At 37.9% G+C, this 26058-nt stretch overlaps 1 protein-coding gene across 6 annotated transcripts in view; it reads left to right on the top strand.

Moving 5' to 3' along the window:
- LOC149021922 (uncharacterized) overlaps positions 1-26058 on the top strand; it is a 79049-nt gene that overhangs the window by 44877 nt on the left and 8114 nt on the right. For 4 of the 6 annotated variants that reach the window (XM_089150123.1, XM_089150122.1, XM_089150121.1 and 1 more), the window contains 8 exons: positions 1690-1889; positions 2040-2170; positions 2317-2607; positions 20837-20983; positions 23992-24240; positions 24963-25103; positions 25194-25505; positions 25689-25862. In XM_089150123.1, coding sequence (XP_089006249.1) covers positions 1690-1889; positions 2040-2170; positions 2317-2607; positions 20837-20983; positions 23992-24240; positions 24963-25103; positions 25194-25505; positions 25689-25862 — 1645 coding nt within the window. The remainder of the gene's footprint in view (positions 1-1689; positions 1890-2039; positions 2171-2316; positions 2608-20836; positions 20984-23991; positions 24241-24962; positions 25104-25193; positions 25506-25688; positions 25863-26058) is intronic. The other 2 variants (XM_089150120.1, XM_089150119.1) reach the window with 2 other exon arrangements.

The raw sequence follows: 26058 nt of genomic DNA, 5'->3' as shown, positions 1-26058 counted from the left end.
AGCTTAGTCATTTCGGAATTGAGGCTCAAATTGCAAAGGACCTCTGAGGCCCAAGGTGACATAGGATCTCTCCTAGCTCTGGGGGCGCTACCCCCACACCCCCACCCACTCACCAACAGAATGTGAAGCATGAGCCATACTTAACATCGAGAATCAAAGGGATCATTAAATGGACAAAAACTTGGAAATCGGAATAATGAGATCTATTAATTTATCATGTTGGCCCTATTAGTATATAGTCATTGTTATGGTGCTTGATGAGATGAACTTATGTTTGTGTACTTTTTTTGGATAACTTTATATAATTATGATATTTGAAGCTTTTTTTTTTGGATGAATGTGACTGTTGAATGGTTGTTAGCTTATTACATAAAGTAGTTGTATTGAAAAATTTGGACCCAACGCCTTATTGCCACCTAGGTGCCACTTTGTCACCTAATCGCTTAGGCATAGAGGCCTTTGGTCGCCTTGCTTCCTTGACAAACTAGCTTGTTGTATATGTAACCATTCTATCAAACAATTCATGTATGCTGATGATTTTATGCCTGTATGCAATACAAAATTTGTACTTCTCGGAACCAATCATTTGTTAGTATACTTGGATGATAAATTTTCAGTGGTTTTTGTTTTGGCAAAATACTAGTTCCATTGTTTTTATTTTTAAATAGGTGGAAGGCAATAAATCAGATGAAATGAAGGTCATATAAGGCTCGAAACCTAGGGTTGAAATTTTAAAATAATATTGGTCAAAACCTGGAGATTTTGATTTTTGGCCAGGTCAAAACTGGTCTCGAAACCGAACCCTTGATCCATGTTTTGATGCATTATTTTTTTCCTTCCTTAAGATAAGCCTTGGGTGGACTGTGGCTTATGAGCCGTGTCTAGTGATACATAACTAGGGTTCGAACTCCATGTACAAAAATAACTTGGTTTAATCAAGTGGTTCTTTAATGTAATTTTCCCTACTTATATAATTAGTGCGCGACAGTGGTTTCTTATGTTTTTACTTTTTTTCAAGCATCCAAAAGGAGTCCTACGTCTACAACCTTGTTTCAAGTTCTTTTTTTTTTTAAAGAAATTTCTTTCCTATTTCTTTTATGAGTTGTAACTTGTAAGGCTGATTAGCATCATATATAATCCTTGGGGGAAGAATACAATGGACTGGAAATTGGTAGCGAATTGATTTGTTTTGGGTTATTTGAAGCTGGTCAGGGACCTCTCCTTCTTCCTTGGGACTGCGCAGTGCTCACTATTGACTACCAGCAGGTCAGGGACATGGGAAGTAGTCTACACTGGGCTTGGGACCTAACTACCCACCAATAGCTGCTTGGCAGTGTTCTATAGATTCTCCTAGAAGGTCAGGGACCTAGAAGGGAATCCAAGGTCAGGGACCTTGTTCTACCCCTTCTTCTGTAATTTCTGTATCCAGTTTTAGGAGCTCCATAAAACCTACAACTTTCCAGAGATTTTCCTTGGAGCTACAAGCTAGCTATTTTTCGAGAGCGTTCTACCCAGCCCCTTCTAACTGTTGGATCACTCTCATATTCGAATCTTGACCATTTAGTACCATCGATTTGGTGGTTTAAAATTTGTTCTGCATTGAGGGTTTTTAGTTCCTATTGGCATGTCTAGTGGCAAATTTGATAGCTTTCTAAACCTTGAGATTTTTTGATTGCTGTACTGTTTCAGGAGCTGTGATGGAAAGGGATGCAAAAGAAACTTCCATCTATCTTGCCTTGATCCTCCTTTGAAGGATGTCCCACCTGGTGCCTGGCACTGTTTTTTGTGTGTCAAGAAGAAGATCATATTTGGTGTACATTCAGTATCTGATGGAGTAGAATCGATTTGGGATGTTCGACAAGTTAATGTGTCAGAAAAGGAAGGTAAAGGTACATTGTGCTACTTAATATTTTATAGATTCCGAATGTCTTTTTGGTTACATCCTGGTGATTTATTTATTTTTTCAATTATCTGATCGACTGTGTTAATGATAACTGTCCTTCTTGGAGTTTGATCAGTTGTTATTTTTGTGGTGCTAGAAGTGCAGAGGCAAAAGGAATATCTGGTGAAGTACAAAGGTCTTGCTCATGTTCACAACCGTTGGGTTCCTGAAAGTCAGCTGCTTCAAGAGGTTCCACTGCTTGTTGCCAAATTCAACAGGAAAAACCAGGTTGGATACTGGCTGATGATGCTTTTGGAAGAGATGATTAGTTGACTGTTTCTGATGATTTTTTTTGGTCAACAGTAAATTCGTTTCTGATGATTGATTATTAGTCTGTGAAATACTGATGGTAACCTTTTTCTTTTCCCTGACAGTATAAGGTAATGTGGAAATCTCAGTGGACTGTTCCTCATCGTCTTCTACAAAAAAGGCCACTCATGTCCTCTAAGCAGCGTGATGATTACAAAAGAGAGCATTGTATGGATATTACAGATTGCTATCATGAGTGGTTGGTGAAATGGAGTGATCTTGGTTATGAGCATGTTACATGGGAATTTGAAACTTCAACACTTTTGAGGTCGACTGAAGCTATGAAATTAATAGGAGACTATGAAGTTCGTCGTCAGAAAGCAAAAGGAGCATTTATTCCTTCTAGAACAGATAAGGTGCTACTCAATTCTATGATTATGAAGTAAAGAGTTTTTTTATATTTTTTGATGTATTCTTATCCATCATTGATCTGATGATTGCTGATATTTCTCAACGAATACGTTTGGAGATAGAAAGGTTGGAATAGTGATGTTCAATGTATCACCATCATACCCTTATGCTTTATCTGATCAGGATGAAACTCCAATTGTGGGAGGGTGGACTCTTCTCCTTTGCTAGGAGGGTGGTCTTGATTAGATCAGTTATTTGTTCCTCCTACCTTTAGGTGTGGCATTTTTTTTGTTCCCAAAATCACAATCCTTGATCCCTTTTCTGTGCTTTCCTCTGTAAAAGCCAAGAATCCTCCAGATTCCTCCACCCTCTCACCTGGTCCTCTATTTTCTGCCTCAAATCTGAAGGTTGCCTTGGTTTTCGTTGGATTGGTGAAGTCAATAGCGCTTGCCTGCTAAAGCTCATCTGGAAGATCTCCTCCAAATAGGACTCCATCTGAGTTAACTGGGTCTACTCCCACCTATTACGAGAAGATTCTATTTGACTGTCTCCCTCCCCAACAATCCCTCTTGGGTCTAGAGAAAGTTGCTTCTCCTCAGACCTTTAGCTCTGCCCACCACCTCCACCTGGATTGCTGATGGGACCTCTACCTTCTTTAGGCTAGACCCTTGGCACCCTTCTGAAATTCTTTACAACCTCTTGGGCCCTTGTTAGGTCTATGCTTCTCGTATCCCTAAGCTCACCCTCCTCTATGATTTCATCATTGGGAACTCCTGGATCCCCCCTCTTCCCTCCCGTCGAGTCTCACTCAATTTTGGTCCAACCTCCTCTCCCTCTGCTCCAATGGACTGGATTGCTCTATTTGGTTGCCTTCCCCTTAGGCTCCTTCACGACCTCTTCTGTGTGGAACCTAGTACGATCCCACTCTCCCACAATCACTTGGCACCCCGTGGTTTGGTTTAGAGGCAAAATTCCTTGCCATGCCTTCACCCACTGCTTCCCCACCCAATCCTTTCTTTTACATAAGCACCTTAATGTTAGTCCTAATTGCATCCTTTGTTGGAACAACCCCGAAGATGTAGATCTCATCTTCTTCCTCTGGCCATTTTGTTCCTTGTGGGCAAAAGCCATCATATCCATTTGGCCTCGCTCCAAGGGCTTCTTTGGTTTCTCTCGAGATTTGGGACTGGTTCTTGAGACATTATGTAGGCCCCTCCATTTGTGATATGACAGGTCGATTGGTGGCGTTGATCTCTCACCTGTGGTGGGAGCGGAATTTGAGAAGATGAACCTCCAAATCTAGACCGGTGGACATGATTTGGTGAGCCATTTGCTTCGAGGTTTCTTTTAAGCTTCACCCTCCCCCCAAACCCCCCGTTGTGGACACCCCAAGGAATATGACTATTGTTGTCTCCTGGGGTCTAGGTCCTCTGTCTTGCTGATTAGTTGGCTGTGATTGTGCGCACCCTCCCCCAATTCCCCCCAGGTTTTACATTCTTTCCCCTTGTGGGGCTTTTGGTTAATTATTATTTTGTTCGTTCCTGAAAAAAAGGTTTCTGTTCTACCCATTGACTCATTTTTTTTGTTGGCATGCTTAATAAGCTATTAGTTCTTATGTGGACTGTGGAGCAATGCTTTTTAGATCTATAAGGGTCTTGAGTTGCTAATGGAAGAAGCCAGTTAGGAGGATGGTTAATACAAAGATATCACTCTACAAATCCCCAAAAAAGAACAAGGGAACTTTGTTTTGTGGTTGTGGTTTTCGCCTTCCCCCCAAACCCCCCCCCTTTTCTCTTTCCTTTTTTGTCTTATAATATTCTCAAGTTTCTGTTATAGGAGGCTTATAGCTGTCTGGGTGGTCTAACCCACTGCATCTAGCTTTGGATACCATTAATCATCATTTGATTGCATAGCAATTTTCCCTCCTTTTCATACGTTGAATATTTTTATTTTTTGGTCGGCTCTGGGTTGGATATTGGCATTGCTAATTGAAGACTTTTTCTTTTGTACTAAAGTTTATTATCCTTTTCATGTACCCAAAACATTGAATTTTTGTGTGGGGGTGAGGCAAGAAATTATCCACGATAAATAGAGTCAGTGGCCTGTGGCCATTAGACTTCAACAACTTATGAACTGTAAATAAAGGAGCTCCAGAAAGCTTCAACCGAATAAAACTTAGTGAAACCAGGACCTGAACTAAAACCTGTGAGGAAGAGGAAAGAAAAAGGGGAGAATGATATGAATAAGATTTGTCTGAACCACAATAGAACCAGGCCATGTGTTCCTATTATGGTAAAACAATAAGCTATATACAATTACAAACTCCATTATTTATAATAGCAAATAATTGACCATAAGTATGCATGCTACTAGCCTAGTGGCCTAGCCTAAGACTAAATACAAAGGAAGAATGCAACACAGAGAGATAAAAACATAGCACAATGGGGACACTCCTCCTATGTGGTTACTGAACTAAACCTTATAGCAATCGAGTAACACAAGTTGGTACTGGAAGCAAACCAGTCATCAGCATCAATAGTAGAGACGAAATTTGTATTGAACCCAGCTAGCAATGGACAAATAAGTGTATACACTATAGAAAATACCAACTGCAACCCAAAATATCATACCAACATCATTAACGTGACTCAAACAAAATAAGTGGTAGAGATATCAACCACCACCCAAAATATCATAACAACAATATCATAAGCCCTACTCAAGAAAGGCAGGTGCATAATCTTTATAAAGGAGACAGATAAAATTGCAAATATATAGGCATTGAAAAGGACACCAAAGCAGGGTATCAAACAGGAATGATGTGATCAGTAAAATTTAGATGATCGAAGATCTGAATGGAAAAGATCAGATGCACTTATGAGCTCTCGAGTAGAGGTCTGGATAAAATTGCAGCACGGGTTATTGTGAACCAAGGAACAACATGAGGTTGCTTGAAACCACAGCGTTGTTGGAATAAGGTTTAAAATCTCATATAGTTTCAATCTGACTGAAGTATCCTAAATTTCACCAAAATTTTTTTTCTTCTTCTGCGAAGTGTGGTGGGTTAGCCCAAATTAAGGCTGTAAACTTCTTGCAAACCTTTTTAGGCTATCTATTCCTATTTAAATTATCAGATTACAAAATAGCTAACCATATTGGCGTTTTGTATTCACACCCCTGTTTTTGCAATATATGGTTGGAAGGTTGTCAAGGCGGAAAGGCGACCAAAGCGATTGGGGCTTCGCCTAGGTAATTAGGTGACAAGTGGCGCCTAGGCGGCAATAGGGCGACCAATGCGGTTGCAAAAATTTGCAATACAACTACTTTTAAACTACTTGTTAACACAATTATTTTCTATAATAAGCTAAACAAACATTCAATAGTCACATTCATCCAAAAAAGAAAGCATTCAAGAATCATAATTATACAAAATTATCGAAAAAAAGAACAAAAACATAAGTTCATCTTATCAAACATCATAACAATGACTATGTACTAATAAGGCCAACACAATAAATAATAGATCTCATTACTCCGATATCCAAGTCATTGTCCATTTAATGATTCCTTGATTCTCAATGTTAAGTATGGCTCATGCTTCACATTCTGTTGGTGAGCCGGCGGGGGTGTGGGGGCAGTGCCCCTGGAGCTTGTAGAGGACCTATATCACTTTGGGCCTCGGAGTTCCTTTGTAATTTGGGCCTCGATTCCAAAATGACTAAGCTATTAAATTTATATATGGCTTTGTAGAATAAATTTTGATTAAAAAAAAAAAAGTTAAGAAAAAAATATTATGTACAAAATATAAAAAAAATGGCTACTTTAGTGTCTAGGCGGCAACAAGGCGACAAAGCGGCAAAAAAAGGAAAAAGCACTTCAATTAAGCAGTTCAAAGTTTTGAATCGCCTAGGCGGACACTTTGTCAACACTGTATGGTTGTATTTTGATGTTTGTATAATAGACATACAGATTGTTTTAAGTACCAAAGAGCATCAATAATAAGCAATTTAAACAAGTAATGAAATAAATCATTTGAACATATTGTCAAACTTTCATAAGAACTAAGTACATAATTTTCAATGATATCATTAAATGACATGGTGGGATGTCGCCACTAAAGAAAAACCAAGATCACGCCATCTCGGTCGAGATGTACCAATTTTTGGGCATAAACTCGGTGGCCCATCTCATTGGGTTTTAGGGCCCTGATTGGGTTGAAACTTGGTATTTAGCCTATTTAAGGCATTTTGAATACATTAGTGGCCTTGGATTTGTGAGAAAATAACCCTAAGTATGTCTTATAAGTCGACCTTATGTGTAACACCAACATGCTGTGAAATGCAAGGTTAGACAACATGTACTGTAGAGATATCAAGTGGTTTAAGTTATCAACTATCAAGTATCAAATACATTACACATTAAACAATCAAAGAACTTAAATGTATTCAAAATTTTACAATAATAAGAAGTTTTAGTAAGTTATAAATCATAATCCATAAGTTCACAAGATTGCAAGAGACCAAGAGTATCACTCAGCATTCTGCATCAATTGATTCTAAACAGAGGCCACATATGACTCTCAAGTCAACTCATCACTGTAGTATGTCACATATTGATTTATGTGGGACTGATATGTCTTCATGTCGAATCACTGGAAGAATAACGCTCTGGGGTAACCGTCAATCGTGGGTGGGTGAAAGAGCCATTGTTACTCTTGTTGTTCGTGTTGTTGTTGAATATATGGGTAGGGGTTTCTAAAACCAGTCAATCAACAGCCCACCTTCACTCCTATGTGTACTCTCCAGGTTCAGGGCCTTGAGGAATAACATGATCTCCATAAGAAGAATACCCAATGTAATCTGACCTGGTGCTGTGATCCCCGTATAGGTACTCCGATGACTGCCAACTGGCCAAACTCTGCTGTTGTGAACCACTGTGACCATGATCTAGGCTTATGCTTCCCATGCTCAATTTAAGATCCTGCATGCTTGCATCATCATTCGTTTGTCCCTGGTTTGATATGCTTTTCCTACTCCTAATATAAGTCTGGGCAACAGGGGAACCGTGGCTCGCATCTATCCATGGTTATTAAAGCGGTAAAGCGACCAAAGCGATTGGGGTTCTGTCTTGGCGATTAGGCGACTAAGCGGCGCTTAGGCTGCAATAAAGCGACCAAAGCGGTTGAGTCTATATTTTTAATATAACTACTTTCAAACTACTTTTTAATACAAATACTTTTTATAATAAACTAAAGTACTAAACAAACATTCAACAATCACATTCATAAAAATAAAAAAAAATAAAAAATTCAAGAATCACAATTATGAATAACAATATTATTCATATATAGTTTAGTCAAATTATTTCACAAATTATTTTTAACGTGATTTTTTTTGTTAAATATACATGAATAATATTCGAATTGGAATCAGAATTGATGTATCCATTTTTCCATTTTTTTAACCAAACAGTGCCGACATGATAAATTAATAGATCTCATTATTATGATTTTCAAGTCATTATTTATTTAATGATTCATTGATTATCAATGTTGAATATGGCTCATGCTTTACATTTTATTGCCGACAGGCACTTTGAGCCTTGGAGTTCATTTGCAAATTGGGCCTCGATTCCGAAATGGCTCATATATTAAAATTTATATACGGCATTGTAGAATAAATTATTATTAAAAAAATATATATGCTCAAATTACAAAATGTAAAAAAAGCGGCTGCTTTAGCATCTAGGCGGCAATATGGTGCAAAAAGCAGCAAAGCGGTAGTGCCTAGGCAAAAAAGCGGCAAGAAATCAGCCCGTTAGTTAAGCGGTCACAATTTAAGCAGTTCAAAAACCGCTTTGCTGCCTAGGCGGACGCTGTGATAACCATGCATCTATCAGATGACTTGGCCTGGTGGAGGTGACTCCCTTTGTTGACCCTGACTTCACCAGCAACACCACCCTGCCTGACTGCCTCCATGACTTGATGGCTGACTTGGAGGGATGGTATCATTGGCATCATCTGAACTCCCACTACTAGACATCACCATAGTTGTTTCAAGTCGACCAGGTGGCTCCACAAATGGTACACTTGGTCTTGCTGATGCTGTTACTGCAGCCTAATCCTCATCAGAAGACATGTGGTCAACCACAACATCTAGGCCCATGGTAGCAGCAATGGTAGGATCTAGCTGCCCTCCTGGCCCATCTAGCACTGGGCCACCTCGATCCCTAATGATATATAACATCATCTTCCTCATCCTTTGCGGGGGGCTCATGGAATATATCAATAAACTCAATCGGTTCCCAATTTTCGTCATCTATATCATCTTGTATGTGCCATACTCTCAACCTCATGTTGTAATGCACATACAATAAGTCCTTGAGCCTCTTACTCCCCAATTTGTTCCGTATCTTACTATGGATGAGCGAGAAGGTGCTCCAGTTCCTCTCGCAACCAGAGGATGAGCAAGTCTGTGAGAGTACTTTAATTGCTACGTCCCTAAGATTTGGCGAACTAGTTCCATATAACGCCCACCAGTTAGCTGCATAACCAAATATAAGAATGCATTAGGCTAGTAAATCTTAATACTTATATAACTTATAGGTTATAGTCTTATGGACTTATCAGTTATCACTTATAGAGATAGTAATGGACCATTTACCAGGATCATTCTTTTGCCTAGTTGTAACCACAGAAGGCTTTCCAAAACTCCCAAAGGCATCCCTAAACTCCTTGATTTGTACATCAATTGTTCAATTATTGTACTTTTACTACTATATATGCACTAATGTAAGAAGTTGAAGAAACAATTGAATAAGTTCTCACCTCTCCATTAATTGTCCCCTGCATGACGGGATTTGGCACAAGCTTCTCCACCATGTCCTGCATTCATCAACCTTACATTAAACCCCAGATCATTCTTGTAATGGTACTTTGGGTTGAGGTAGTAAGCTTGTATTATTGAAATAAAAGTTTGGTTAGTAATTTGGTTGTATACTTATTTATAAATTATAAGTTATAACTTATAACAAATTAACAATGTAAATTAAAGTATACAACAAAAACTTAAAGACTTAAAAGTGACTCACCAGCCAAGTGCAAAGGATGCATCAAGTGTCTCTTATCTATCATCGATGATCCTCTCATAGGATTTGAAGGAGCTAGGGTAGCAACTCTAGCCAACTCTTTCATTTGCTGGAGGGCAGCATATATATGGAGCATTGCGGACTTCTTTTCTGAATCCACCATCCTTAAAACAAACACAATAGTCTCTAAAATGCCCACTGTCTTATTCAGCTGTCTCCAAAAGGAATCATCAGAAATGATTTATTGGACTGTTGCTGCATCGGGATGGTTAGATCCATGCCAATTAAATCACTCCTCACTCGCAAACATGTGACGTAGATCCACCACTTTCTTCCGGGAAGCTTTTCGAGCTACATTGGTGGCGAATCTAGTCAATCTAGGACTGACTACATCACTCTTATAGTGGTTCCTCATCATCTTCAGCACATAACGATGGATATAAATAAATTACTGACCCTTCTAGCCCTGTCAACCACAACATTGATTAACTTTCTCTTCCACATAAGATCAATTATGTGTGCTGCACATGGTGTCCAAAAGAGGTGGATCCTGTTCTTCTTCTTCTTCATCAACATTTCACCACCTTTCTTGAAGTTAGTACCGTTATCTGTGACAATTTGGACAGCATTGCTTGGCCCTACCTCGAGGACCACCTGCCTAAGAAGCTTGTAAAGGTAGTTAGCATCTTTGATTTTATTTGAGGCATCCACTAACTTAAGGAAGGATGTCTTTCCATTGCAACTTATTATGAAATTAATGATGGACTGTCTAGTAGGACCAGTCCATTCATCAACCATCACAATAACACCATATGTTGTTCATCTTTCCTTCAATGAAACAATGTATTCCTTCACCTCTTGCTTCACCTTTGGTAAATATTTATTCATTACTTCTCAAGCTGTTGGGCCTTTAACCCCCTATACCTACCCTAGCAACTGCATTGATCATCCCCCAATGGTTTGGTGTTTTGGTTACATTGGCTGCAATGTTGTTGTAAAGCATGAATTTGTTGATTGCCAACCTAGCATCCTCCTCCCTACTGCCTTCTCTACCTCCAGCAAACATATATGGAATGCTTATTTGATAGGTGTCTTAATGCCTAAAGAGGGAGGGGTCTTGGTCAAATGTAGCATCATAATGTGCAATCTTCCTCCTCCTTTTAGTCCTCTGACTTTCCCCACTTCCATGAAAACTATATCTAGGTGGCATGGATGCCCCTGACCCCGAACCACCTGCTCCTCTTGTTTGTTAATATTGCCTCACATTCTCAAAATGTAAGGACTGTTATGTTAACTTCCATTGCAGCCTTTATCTGTCTCCACTCGGCCTATGACTCAATACCCATACCCCTTCTCTCCTCATCATTGTCCGACTCCTCATCAACGTCAACAAAAGGTCTACACAACATTGTATCCTCAAATTCCCTTTGCTTTTGTGCCATCTCATCCTTTTTTATATCTCCCTCCCGTTAAAGTTGTTGCAATTGCTTGTTGCACTTCATAAGGAACCTTGGGACACTTGTTAACATCTTTGTAGCCACCAGCCAAATATTGCTTTAATCTGGTTAAACCAGCAAAATTCAAGGTCTTGAGGCTATACTTGTATTGGGATATTTTCTTGTTAGCGGTCAGTGGATCCCCATGTCACCAAGCAATGTCCTGAGTCCCACTGCCAGTGCTGCCACTCCCACTAGTTGCCATTTAAGCTACAAGTTTACAACACTGAAATACATACACGAATGTAGCCAAATAATCATTAGAATAGTTTTTAGATAATTAAAATATGTAAAAACAATTTATAAAACAACAAAACACACATTTTGTTCTAAGATAACATATATACAATACTCAAACAAACATGTTTGTATTTTTAAAATAAACTACATAATATGAGCATCATTAAAAAAAAAAAAAGATAAAATTTTAATAAAATATTATTTTTTAATTATTTAAATTAAAAAATACAGCAAGCATGATGTTCAAAATATGACTACATGGGGTTGTAGCCCTCTCAATGTTGTTTAACATAGGTGATAATCACATTCATATCATACATAAATAAAAAAATCCAAAAACTAAATTAATAGCAGAAAATTAAATTTGTTTCCATGAAAGTGTAGATCGAAACTGGTAGATCAGCATATATTTATACTAGACTTACACACCCATTATAGAACATTTTATTTGAAAAAAAATTCAAATTTGGGGGAAAATCTTACCTTTGTTGAAGATCTAGTTGAAATAGGCTTGAATGATGATAATCTGATGTTGTAGATGTGTTAAGGATGTTTAGAAGTTGAAATCTAGTTGAATTCCCAAAAAATTCTGGCAAAAAATCAATTTTCCGGCGACTTTTGAGAGTTGCAGCAAGAGAGAGGTGAGATCTGCCTCTCGCATGAGATAGTGGGTTTTAAAACCCCCTAGAGCACGTGGTTGGACCATAATTGGCTCTCGGTGAGATCTCCCATCTCTCCCATCTCGACTTGCTAATTCCATTTAACGAGATATCTCACGAGATCTCCCACCATTCAAGTCAAGACTCTTCTAAATTCCTAATGCAATAGTCTCGTATTTAGTATATACAATTAGTAACTAGTCATTCTAAGAGAAGAAACCACCTCCATTGTTGACATGTACATTGCATCCTAGACATACTGAAGGTAACCTATGTAAGAAATGGATCACCAAACTTTGAGCAAATGCACTGATCCATGTTATGAATGCGGCAAAGCGAACATGGCATTTGAGGGCTCTCCAAGCACTATGACGATTAGGTGATGGCATCACTTTGGCAAACAAAGTGTTTTAGTGTATATTTTTTTCGTACGGTCATTTTATATGGCATACATAGCATATTAAAATATATAAAATGCTATTTGTAAGCTAAACAAATATTAAAGAGTCATTGATAATGAAAGATAATTTAAAAAGTACAAAATAAATAGAAAAACATAATTCATTTCGTCATAGTAGAAATATAGAATAGAAAACTAGGATGATAACAAATGATTGTGATTTATGTAAATATTGAAGTATTCTACAAATGACCTCACTCCTCATTTCACCATTGTTTCTTTAATATTGCAATGATCTCATCCTTTTTGTTTTATGGTAACAAAGTGAACCACCATTAGTATATAGTGTTGTGTAATAAATTTTGATCATTTTAAATTCAAGAAAAAAAAGGAGTCTAAATGCAAAATGTCAAAAAAGGAACCATTCAGCTCATAAGGTGTCATATGTTGTACACGTTATTGCCTTGGCGTCACCTAGGGACACAAAGCATACATTTTGATGCATACACATAAATCGACCCATCACCTTGGGGCCTCCTAAATGCCTCGATACCTATGATCCACCGTAAATGTGATATGACTCATATGACATTAGTTCTAGCATTTATGGCTGGTGCGTTTGGTAGGAGATGTCGTCCTTAGAAGATGATCCCATACTGAAGCAGGGTATCCTTTTTATTCCGAAATACCATTTTAGTTTCAGATACTGAAATTATCAAAATTTCCAAAAATTTGGTTGAGTTCTCAGTCCTTGTTTGGATGCCAAAAGTAGTAGTGTAATGCAAGGAACAAATTTCGATCGAAATTGAAGTTTTGTCCTAGGGAAAATGCGATATTTTCAGGTTTTGACAGAAATTTCAGTCGAAACCACTGACTTCTCAAAAATTATCAGGGTATCCTTTTTATTCCAAAATACCATTTTAGTTTCAAATACTGAAACTATCAAAACTTCCAAAAATTTTGTTGATATTTTAGTCCTTGGTTGGATGCCAAAAGTAGTAGTGTAATGCAAGGAACAAATTTCGATCGAAATTGAAGTTTCGACTCAGGGAAAATGTGAGATTTTCAGTTTTTTACCGAAATTTCGGTCGAAACCACTAAAACTTTTTTTTTTTTTTTTTTATTTTTTTTATTTCTACCCTAGGTTTCGGGCCTTATATGACCTCTATTTCCTCTGATTTCTTGACTCTTGCCTATGTAGAACATAATAAACACAATGGAACTAGTATTTTTCCAAAAAAAAACCACCTAAAATTTATTATTCAAGTATATTAACAAATGACTGGTTCTGACAAGTACAAACTATATTACATACAGGTATAGAATCATCAGCATACATGAATTGTTTGATAGAACGGTTATGTATACAATAAGTCAACAAGATAAAATGACCCACTAGATCAAGTGATGATGTCTCACATATATTAAGTTGAACTGTTGAAGCCCATATACCATATATACATATGTATTTTTTCAAAATACATAATTTAATAAATAGTTATTAAAATCAGAGAATAAAGAAAATGGTAGCAAATAATAAAGAAAATAAGTTTAACACCACACAATCATACATCATAGTCCTAGACTAAACATATATTTCAAGGCAATACAAGATCATTTAAGACATGGACAAAAGAAAAATAGAAAAATGGGAAGTTTGGAACTGTTGGGTATGGTTCATGCTTCACATTCTATTGCTGCCGGAGTTTCCTTTGTAGCTGTTGTGGCTTAAAGGTGTTTGGAGGCAAAAGATGAGCAAAAAGGTGTTTGAATGCGAAGAAGTCGTGGAAATTAGGTGAAAATGAGATAGAGTTTTTGTTGAGAAAAAATAAGTTGGAGTGTCAAAACTTGCAAACTTTAGGTTGAAATCTGCGAATTTTTTGTTGAAACGTACCACTTCGACGAAGTATTTGAAGTTTCGTTTTGATTTGAAAAAATGCAGGCATTTTGGTTGAAATTTCGACCATTTCGATCAAAATTTAGTCCATGGTGTAATGTTGCTGGGAACCCAAAATATTAGCATAAGGTTGTTGGAACCAAACACAGTAGCATCTGACGAAATAGGAATTGAAATGTTTGATTCTTCAGTGTCTTATTCAGAACTTTACAATCAATATATACACAACTGCTATCTATGAAATAGGAAAGAATATCCTACCTAGAAGATTAGAATAAATAAGAAATCTACCTAGAATAGAAGATTACAATCAATGAGAAATCTACCTAGAATAGAAGATTACAATCAATGAGCAATCTACCTAGAATAGAAGATTACAATCAATGAGAAATCTACCTAGAATAGAAGATTACAATCAATGAGAAATCTACCTAGAATAGAAGATTACAATCAATGAGAAATCTACCTAGAATAGAAGATTACAATCAATGAGTAATCTACCTAGAATAGAAGATTGCAATAATAAGAAAAATACCTGTAATAGAATATTACAATCTGATCTACTTAGATTAAAGATACTAATAAAATATTATGATATGATTCTAAGATTTTCCACACTCCCCCTCAAGCTGGTGAATAGGCATTCTCCATTCCCAGCTTGGATATGCATTTTTGAAAGGCTGAGCTGCTCAATCCTTTAGTAAGTACATCAACAAGTTGACTATGTGTAGACACATACGGCGTACAAATCAGTCCGCTATCCAGCTTCTCTTTGATGAAGTGTCTGTCAATCTCAATGTGCTTGGTTCGGTCATGTTGAACAGGGTTATGTGCTATACTGATTGCTGATTTGTTGTCACAGTAGAGTCTCATTGGTCCACCCCATTCAACCTTTAGGTCTTCTAAGATAATCTTCAACCAAAGTAATTCACATATTCCTTGAGCCATTGCACGAAATTCAGCTTCTGCACTTGACCGAGCCACAACATTCTGCTTCTTGTTCCTCCATGTCACAAGATTGCCACCAAGAAATGTGCAATATCCTGTGGTTGACCTTCTATCTACTGGTGATCCTGCATAATCAGCATCAGTGTATGCTTCTAGTATCATTCCTTTATTCCATCTAAATAAAAGGCCTCTCCCTGGCGTCCCTTTTAAATATTGTAGCACACGGTGAGCTGCATGCAAGTGAATTTCCTTTGGACTGTGCATGAATTGGCTGATTACACTAACTGCATATGCTATGTCTGGCCTTGTGTGAGACAAGTAGATTAGTCTTCCTACTAGTCTTTGATACATCTCTCGGTCCACAACAACATCTTCTTCTGCATTCCTAAGTTTACTGTTGGGATCTATTGGAGTGCTTGCTGGTTTACACGCGGCCATTCCTGTTTCTTTAAGGAGATCAGTGATATACTTTTGTTGAGAGATGAAAATGCCTTGTTGAGAGTGAGCAACTTCAATGCCAAGGAAGTATTTTAATCTTCCTAAAGCCTTGATCTCAAATTCCTTAGCCAAGCATTGAGTCAAATTTTGTTTCTCTTTTTCTTCATTTCCTGTCACTATTATGTCATCAACATACACAAGTAGTGCCGTGACTCCCCCAGATGATGAGTGCTTGATGAACATTGTATGGTCTCCTTGACTTTGCTTGTAACCCATACTAATCATGACTTTAGTAAATCTGCCAAACCATGCCCGCGGTGATTGTTTGAGTCCATATAAGGCCTTTTTTAACTTGCATACAATATTAGCAGCTAAATCCTTCTCATAACCCGGTGGAACCTCCATGTAAATTTCTTCCTTTAGTTCACCATGCAAGAATGCATTTTTAACATCAAACTGTTGCAAGTCCCAACCATAATTTGCCGCCAAGGATAGTAAGATTTTGACAGTATTCATTTTTGCAATTGGAGAAAATGTTTCAAGGTAGTCAATCTCGTAAGTTTGGGTGTGGCCCTTGGCTACCAACCTTGCTTTGTACATTTCTAAAGATCCATCTGCTCGATACTTCAATGTATATACCCATTTGCACCCCACAGGTTTCTTCCCTTCTGGTAATCTTACAAGTTCCAATGTTCCATTGCTTTCTAATGCTTCCATCTCCACATTCATAGCTTGCTTCCACTCCTTATTGGATAAAGCCTCAGATAAGGTGTTAGGAATGGCAATGGTGTTTAAACTTACCAGAAAGGCTCTATGAGATGGGGATTTTTTTTATTTTATTTTTATTTTATTTTTTTTTTTTAATACTGGAAATGAAACGTCGCCGGATGGATGCGAACCCAAGACCTCCCCATGGGAGTATGGGCTTTTAACCGCTATACTAACCCACCATTGACAGATGGGGAAAAATGTTTAAAGGACAAGAATTGGGCAAGGGGGTACATGGGTTTCGTTGTGCATTCTCTAGTGCCTTTCCTAATGGCAATAGGAAGGTCTAGTTCATTACTATCTGTGGGCACATCGAATTCGGTTTGTAGTGAAGGATTAGTCATTTGTACCTCATTTCCAGAATTTGGATTGGAGTCTTGAACTTGCATTGATTCTAGAACAAGATTCTTCTTTCTTGAGTACACCTTTCCTTTGCCAAATCTCACATGCTCAATATCAGAAATAGACTCATTCATTTCAAAGTTTGACATATGTTCATGTTGTTCACAGTTTGACACAGGTGAGTCTGACACAAGTTTAGGTTGTTCACAGTTTGACTCAGGTGACATAGTGAAGTATTTGGGAGTAAACTCTAAGTCAAGTAAGGAATTCCCATTCTTATCTTCCATTATTGAATGCTCCCCCTGAAGATGAGGTGTGGAAAAATAAGACTTATGTTCATGAAAAGTGACATCAATGGAAACATAGAACCTTTTTGAAGGAGGGTGATAGCACTTATAGCCCTTTTGAGTGGAGGAATATCCTATAAATAAACATTTGAGTGCTCTAGGATCTAATTTAACCCGATGTGGTCCATGAATATGAACAAATGAGACACACCCAAAAATTCGAGGAACAAGGTTATTTGTCGTTTTTAGGTTTGGGTAGAACTAGGAAAGGACATCCATTGGACTCTTGAATCCTAAGACTCTCGAAGGCAGCCGATTTATGAGATGAGTTGCTGTGAGGACTGCTTCCCCCCAAAATGACTTTGGGACATTGTATTGGAATAGGGAGGCTCTAGTTACATCAAGAAGGTGGCCATTTTTCCATTCAGCTACTCCGTTTTATTGTGGGGTATCAACGCACGATGACTCATGTATAATTCCCTCCCTTTGAAAGAATGGAGTTAGAATTTTATTGAAATAGTCTCTGGCATTATCAGATCTAAATCTTTTTATACTAACTCCAAATTGGTTTTTAACCATGGAATGGAAGTTGGGAAGAACACAACTAACATCGGATTTGTTTTTGAGTAGAAAAATCCATGAGACACGAGTGCAATCATCAATGAATGACACGAACCACCTAGCCCCAGACACATTAGAAATTCTAGAAGGACCCCAAATATCACTATGAATGAGATAAAAGGGGATGGAACTTCTTTTCTTGCTTAAAGGAAGTGGTACACGCTTGTGTTTAGCAAGCTCACACACATCACAATGAAACTCATCGACATGTATGCCTTGAAACAAAGAAGGAAACAAAAGACTGATTACCCTAAAGGAAGGATGTCCAAGTCTGTGATGGTAAAGCCAGATTTTTTCTTTATTGGTTTGAGAAGGACTACCATTAGTAGTATGTGATTGGCTTGGTGCCTCAAGGTAGTAGAGTCCATCCCTTTCTCTAGCATGTCCAATTGTCCTCCCCGAATCCTTGTCCTGAAATATACAATGACTATGGTGAAAGACTACATTACAATGTAAATCTTGCGTGAGTTTCTTCACAGAAACGAGATTTATAGATAGTCTAGAAACATGTAGAACATTTTTCAAGGTGAGGGATGAGTTGAGCTCAATATTTCCAGTTCCAGCCACAGTAGTTAACGAGGCATCAGCAGTAGCTATCTTCCTACTACTTGGACAGGGAGAATATGTGGTGAAAAGATTTGGTGAGTGTGTCATGTGGTCAGTTGCACCTGAATCTATGATCCAGGGGCTTGGAAGAGAATTACTAGAGACATTTAATCCAATAGAAAGTGGAAACTCACTTGAATATGCCAAAGAACATGTACCTGGTTTTTTGTTAAGGTTGCTCAAAAGAGTTTTTACACGTTCTATGTCCTCCTGATTAAGGCTAGCAACCTCTTTATTAGTGACTTCAGGTTGCTGTGCATATGTAACATGCGCCTGACCATTATTTCTAGATTGCTCTCCTTTGTGCCGCCACTCTCGGCTAGGAGGTTTACCATGAAGTTTCCAGCATCTTTCCCGTGTGTGACGAGCTTTCTTGCAGTAAGTACACCATAGATTGTCTCTGTTTTGCAATTCTCCATTCTGCAGATTTTTTATTTTCTGATCAAATGCAGTCCCGAAAGTAACCTCTCTTGGTTCTGACATACTCTTTGTAGGTGCTTAAAAATAGTATGTGAAACAGTAACCAAAGATGCAATAGAATGACAGATAAGGTGGAGAAATAATAAATCTGTTTTTCAGGTAAGGAAAAATAAATAGAACAGAGCTGAATAAAGAATGGCGATAAAGGCCAAAGGAAGAATAATCTCTGTGTGGCGGAAACACCAGAGATTAAAGGCAATGAAGGCCTGAAAGCTGGACAACAATCCCAAGATTGGTTGGCTTTGATGCCATGACGAAATAGGAATTGAAATGTTTGATTCTTCAGTGGCTTATTCAGAACTTTACAATCAATGTATACACAACTGCTATCTATGAAATAGGAAAGAATATCCTACCTAGAAGATTAGAATAAATAAGAAATCTACCTAGAATAGAAGATTACAATCAATGAGAAATCTACCTAGAATAGAAGATTACAATCAATGAGAAATCTACCTAGAATAGAAGATTACAATCAATGAGTAATCTACCTAGAATAGAAGCTTGGTTCGCTTAAGCAAGGTTCCGGTATCGAATCCTTGTGGATGCAAAAAATCCCCGTTGGGAGACTCACCCACCACAGCCAGGTGTGCGACGCGGGTCGAACCATCGGTTTATAAAACCAGGGTGGGCAAACCAAAAAAAAAAAAAAAAAAAAGATTGCAATAATAAGAAAAATACCTGTAATAGAATATTACAATCTGATCTACTTAGATTAAAGATACTAATAAAATATTATGATATGATTCTAAGATTTTCCACAGCATCAATAAAACCTTGTTGCTGAATACCACAAGTAACTTTCGTTACATAAAATTGTTGCCAAGGACACAAGCAGATGGCATGAACAGTTATTCTTCAAATAAGGAGATGACATGATGCAAACGCAGGGATAACCGGATAAGGTTGCATGCATTATGACCCTTTCCACACCCTGCAGTGATGGAATCCTCATGCACTGTGTATGTCCTTTTTTTGTATTATAATGATAATAATCTCCAATTCCCCTCTTACACGTCAGATTACATGTAGACAAATCATGCAGTGGATGCAACAAAGTTAATCCAACTTCATATAACAGTGTAATCAGTATCACAAAAGATGAGAATTGAGCATCACATAAATCCATACTGATTTCCTTTATATTCCTTAGATTTCATTATAATATTGTATCTCTGATTTATATTTTAAATTAATAAGTGAGATCTGAAAAGTTCCTTCTACCATTTCTCATAATTGGATCTAGGTTCCAACTTGCCATATCAACCATTAATTCTAAGATCAGATCTGATTCATATCTAGTCATGAGATTTTGGGACCCTTGAGATCTCCTTCCGTTCCATTGATGGGACTGTCACCTTTAGAGCAATCAGATTCAATTGATCTGCATCAAATCATCAGTAGTATGCTGAATGTTTAGCGACAAAAAAATAAAAACAAAAAAGCACATGAAAGAAGTAGGAACATGTCTGAGAGGAGGATGTTAGCAGTGGCTTTTATAGGTGATGAGTTGAGATGAAGTTACTTTTGGAGATTTGTGCATGTACAAGGAAAGCAAGCTAGTACCCACATTGAGTGATGTGGGCTTAATATGGGAGCAAGGGGCTGATTAAAAATGACATGGGATCAATTGGTGACTGGTGGGAGTAGGCACAGATAGCATTGCGTTTAGAAAGAGATAAAACTTCAAAATGAGTTGAATGTCAAAATCGAAACAGGATTTATGTTGCCAAGCATTTAGTTAGAATTGGGTTTAGTTCGTTTGAATCATTGAATGTTGTTATCTGACTCTTCCATTGAGCATCCTGGGAAGCTTTGTTAACCTTCTGATGATGTTCTTGGTCCTTAAAAAGCCAGAAATACCTAGCTGCTCTATATATGTAATGCCTTATTATTTACTTTCCTTCCCCATCTCTCTATCTCTCAATTTTTCCTATGTTTGTGGATTCATAATTAATGCTTGCAGGAACAGCAGGAAATCAAAGGATCCTTTTTTGAACTGTCAAAGCTTCCAGGAGGAGCACTTCCTGGATTCGAGTACCACTTAACTTTTGTCAACAAGCTCCGTGAGTATTGGTACAAAGGCCAAAAGGCTTTTCTCATCTATGACCAGGTAGAAGCTATTTAGGTCAATTGGCATCTTAAGCTTGTGAGTTGTGATGTGGTTTTTTGTACTTGTACTTTCTGTTTGCTTTATGATTAATGTTCTTTCTATGATTGATTAGGAAGAGTACCTATCGTGGTATCTTAGATCAGTGGTGGTTAGTAAGCCGACCAGGGATGAGAGGAAGACCCTGGTAAGAGACAGGAAAGGAGCCAAGGGAGAAGCATATGAGCCAGAGAAGGGCGGCTTTGGTTGTGTTTGAGATGTCAGCTAACATGAGGAGAGATTTTTGGAGGTTGATACGGAGACCAGAGAGGGATTCAAAGAGGGTAAGGAAAGGGAGAATGGAGGAGATAGAGGAGTGGGATGCTTTTTCCAAGATCATAAGATCGTCAACAAAGGGAAGGTGAGAGAGGCTGAGGGCTCTGCATTTAGGGATTTGGGAGATGAGGAGTTGATCAATACTAGATTGGATGATTCGACAGAGAACCTCAAAAGAGAGAGAGAAGAGGAAGGGAGAACGGATGCCCACTGGGAAGGGGAAAACCAAGCAACGGAGCCTTGTCTCCTCTCCCCGCTTCTCTGTTATCAGACCAAATATTAGACACCTAGTAACTTCCAACAAATGATGATTTTTCCTTTTAGCCAACCCATGCTGTTGGAGAGTATTAAAACAACCAAACAGATGTTGCAGCCTTACAATTGTTTCCAAATAGGCTGCTCCAGGACTTAAACTTGTGAAAAGCATTCAACAAGTGCGCACTCGACCAATGTGCAGAAAGTTTTAGGGGTCACCATACATGCACTTCCCTCCTATATGAGGGGAAAAAAAAATTCTTTTCGTTTCAAATTGAGTAAACTATCTTATAAAAATCTTTAGAGGCATCATAAACATCACTTTTTTGCTTCACCAAAAGGTTTCATGTAGACTGAGAATAGTCCTCAACAAATGAATGGAAATAACATCAACCAAATAAGATGTACAGTGGATCTATTGCTGTTGTAGAGATCAGGGGAACGGCTTATGTTTAGTAAATAGTCATGGCTTACACTAAAGTACATGGGAAGAATGACTTGAAGATAACAAATGTGGCAAAATCTTTTTCTTATAACATGAAAGAAGGGAGGCCCAAAAGTTGATGTCACAATATGACAATGCCCACATGTATGACTGACCAATGGATAAAGTGGACATTCTTAGATCAAAAAGGTTTAATCCCTTTTTCTCACATTCCCTTTTCCATTTACTTCCCTAATAATGTAGAAGAAATTACATACTTATTGCTAGGTGGTAAAAGGTTAAAAAGAGAAATTGCAATGTAAGGCAGTTAGTCGATAAACTAATTCCTGAAGTAACCGTACTAGTTGCTACGTAAACACTAATATTATTCTAATATTATTCTCCAGTCAAAATTAATCTGGTGGTGCACGAACTTTTTCAAAAGTCCTCTGAATGAGGGTAATTCTTTAAACATCGAAACAAATTAATACTTCATAGTGCAATATTGGTTTTGAAGTATGTTTTAACATTTTAAGATTTATCAATTTTTTCAATTTGAGAAAAAGCCCCACCATTAAAAAGTAAAAACTTTTATGTATTGCCAAAAATCAATTCTTTGTTCTTGAACTGCCTTGGGGGGGGGGGGGGAGGTGTTTCACTTTTTATACTTTGGGATTGATTTTCTAATTATTTGTATTGGAGTCAAGTAAGACGAGGTTTATTTGCTTATTTGTTCACAGCATCTTAAGCAAATGAATTATTTGAAATCATATTTGGCATAAATAAGTGCCAGTAGGGGTAAGTGACACTTGTTTAGTGCCTGTCCTAATTTGCAGCAAGGTTTTCTCAAGATTCATTAGGATACATGGCATTTACAAAGATGTTAAGGCTGAAGCTTGTGAAGTATGGTCAAAATGGGTTGAGTTGGGTTGAAATATGAGATTTTTCTGAACTCCGTTGCTATCTTGTCCCTGATTCTTGTGAAACCAAGATCTCTTGTTCAAAACTTCATCATTTGGCAGTTTCGACCCATATCTAGAACCATGGTTGACAACATTTATTAGGTAGGACGTTAACAATTATTTCTTGAGTCCTCCAAACTATTCGAGCATGACCTCAAGCAGAGCTGATTGGAAGGCAAGAATCCATGTAGCCAATCACATTTAGTTGATATGAGGCTTGTTGTGTTGTTGATTGTAATCATCAAATCTTTGTTCTTATTGATCCCTTTGGTCGAGAAGCAGTTTACCTCGTTGATCAGTAGTTTTAAAAGCATTCAAGATAGTGATTAACAAACACATAGCAGCTAAGGGGGTTTCAATTGTTAGTTGAGTCTAAAAAGCACCTAGAGCAACACTTCCAATGTTAGTGCACAAGAAAGCTTATGCTGGTGGGTTGAAAGTGAGAAACCCTCTCCTATCTTGGACTTCCCCTCTTCTCTGATTGTCTTCCACAGGGTTTTAAAAATGAGCTGATTTTGAGTTTTTTGTTTTTTCCCAAGAAAGAGAACTTACAATAATGACTTTGACAATGTCATAGCATTCTATGGCGGTATTGGCACCGTAGGCCCTATGTGCACCCAATCAGCTCATCAGAACAGTCTGTGGGATTAAAATTGAATTGAAAGGAGATATTCATAGAATATGAAGGAATGTTCAGATGAAATTCAGTACAATAGAAAGAAAAGTGGAGTGAGCTCTTGCCTAACAAGTATCAATTTGTGGAGATTCCATGCTTTGTTTATGTCTCTAATGGTCTATGCTCAATTGACAGTATCTTAAGGAAGAATTGTTCATTCAGGGCAAAGTCCATTAGAGCCAGAGATTACTTCCAACTGATCGGTTAATGCCAACTACCCTCAGAACTCTAAAAGATAGTTATTGCCTATTATATGGCTTTCTTATATATATATATATAGTGTGTGTGTGTGTGTGTGTGTGTGTGTATTCCAAAGTTTTCATATTTTTGTCATGGATCCTGACAATTCAAAGTGCAACTGCTGAATTTTGTGTTGCAGGAACGGTATATGAAGGTCATATTATTTATCCTGTCCTTGCAGTCTGATGCTTGGCGCCCTTCCCTCATTGTCTCAAGTGATCTTTCTGCATGGGAAACTGAATTCTGGCGTCTAGCACCATCAATCAATGTTGTTGCTTACAGCGGGAATATTGATGTCCGGAAGAGTATCCGTGCACTGGAATTTTATGAGGAAAGTGGTTGTGTAATGTTTCAAGTCCTCCTGTCTACTCCAGATGCTATTGTTGAGGTGCTTTATCTCTTGATTTCATACTTTCACCTAAGGATTGGAAATTGTCATTACTTTTTGTGTTGGTTGAATTCAAGGCGTAGGATTCAGAATCGAGCACTGAATTGGTCTTCGTGGATTCTGATCCAATACTTGAATGCCAGTGGGTTGGGAATTGGTTGGAACTGATCAGAATTGACTGGAACACGCTCTTCAGAATCAGGATAGTGGCTGATTTACCTTTGTAGGTTGAAAATTTTAACACATGAATGATTAAATTCCTTATTTTTATTGTTTCTTTTAAAATATTTTGTCCTTTCCTTGTCCAGGGAAGAATTAATTCGTTTTTATTCATTAGAAGCAAACAATTTAGCAGTTCTGAGATTTCTGTTTTCACCCCAAAACATCATTTTATTGAAAGTGATTTAGGAAAATTCAACTAGACTATGAAATCTCACACTGAGAGGGTAGGCCACAGTGCAATGGTAAGGTTTCTCCATTGCAACCTACCGGTCATGTGTTCGAGCTGGGAAACAACCTCTGCAAGGTAAAGAGAAAAGAGGGGAGGGGTATGGGCAGTAAAGCTGCATATGTTATGACCATCCCTAGACCCAGAAGTGGCAGGAGCATTTTGGATGGATCCATTCAGTTGTATCTATTATTAGATGATCTTGTTGAGTTGTGCTCTATACTACCCTTAGAGCCTTGTTTATTTTGTTAATATGCTGTGCAATCTTTTGCAGGATTTAGAAGTTTTAGAATGCATAGGATGGGAAGCATTGGTTGTTGATGACTGTCAACAGTCCCAGGTGTCCAAATATTGTGAGCAACTGCGATGTCTATCAACTGATTTTAGGCTTCTTGTTGCCAGTGGTCAAATAAGGGTATCTTATGTTTCGACCTCTAGTTGCATCATTTAACTTAGACTGAATTTCCAGGGTAGCCTTGCTGATTACTTCGATCTGAATTTCCAGGATAGCCTTGCTGATTACCTCAATCTGCTGAAATTTCTTGACTCTGGGGTTGAAGAAGCCAGCCCTGATGGTTCAATGCTTGATTCTAGTGATAATATTGATAGACTGAAAGAGCGTTTGGCACAGTTTGTTCCTTTTCAGTGCAAATCTGAATCATCTAAGTTTGTTGAGTATTGGGTTCCTGATAAGCTTTCCAGTGTGCAGCTTGAGCTTTACTGTTCTACTTTATTGTCAAATGAAATGTCTCTTCGATCATGTTCAAAGAACGATTCTGTTGGGATCCTTCGTGAATTACTTACTTCTGCACGGAAGGTTGGGTTGACTAAATTGTATTTACCAGACAAGATGCATATAGATTCAGTTAAATTGTTGATTCCATCTTGTCATCCTAGGATTAGTTTTCTGATTTTCAGTATGTGTACTCTTTTGCTTACAGCTTGTTGGTGTTCCTGTTAACTTTTCTATTTGATTTTCTCATATGGTACTTTCTGGCAGTGCTGTGACCATCCTTATCTTTTGGAGCCTTCTTTGCAAACCTTGCTTACTAAAGGTCTTCCTGAGGTGGAGTATTTGGATGTTGGAATAAAAGCAAGCGGCAAGCTGCAACTTCTTGACAAGATCCTTAAAGAGATAAAAAGGCGTGGCTTAAGAACGCTGATCCTTTTTCAGGTACCTTAATCATTGGCTTATACTATGATGCTGTTTTCCATTTTGCTTTGCTCTGCTCTTGTCCAGAATTTGTTGCACTTTTCAAACAGTAGCATGATAGAAATACAACCTCAAAAAGGATGTGGCTATAAAGGCCATCCCATAGGTATGGTATAGAAAATGACAATCTAGTAGAAATAGGTTGGACATTTCATAT

Source organism: Hakea prostrata, chromosome 3 (assembly GCF_041222555.1).
Source record: "Hakea prostrata isolate BN-2017 chromosome 3, UWA_Hpros_2, whole genome shotgun sequence".
In the NCBI taxonomy this organism is placed as follows: domain Eukaryota; kingdom Viridiplantae; phylum Streptophyta; class Magnoliopsida; order Proteales; family Proteaceae; genus Hakea; species Hakea prostrata.
Note: the sequence above shows the minus strand (reverse complement) of the source record. Positions and strands in the feature narration are given on the sequence as shown.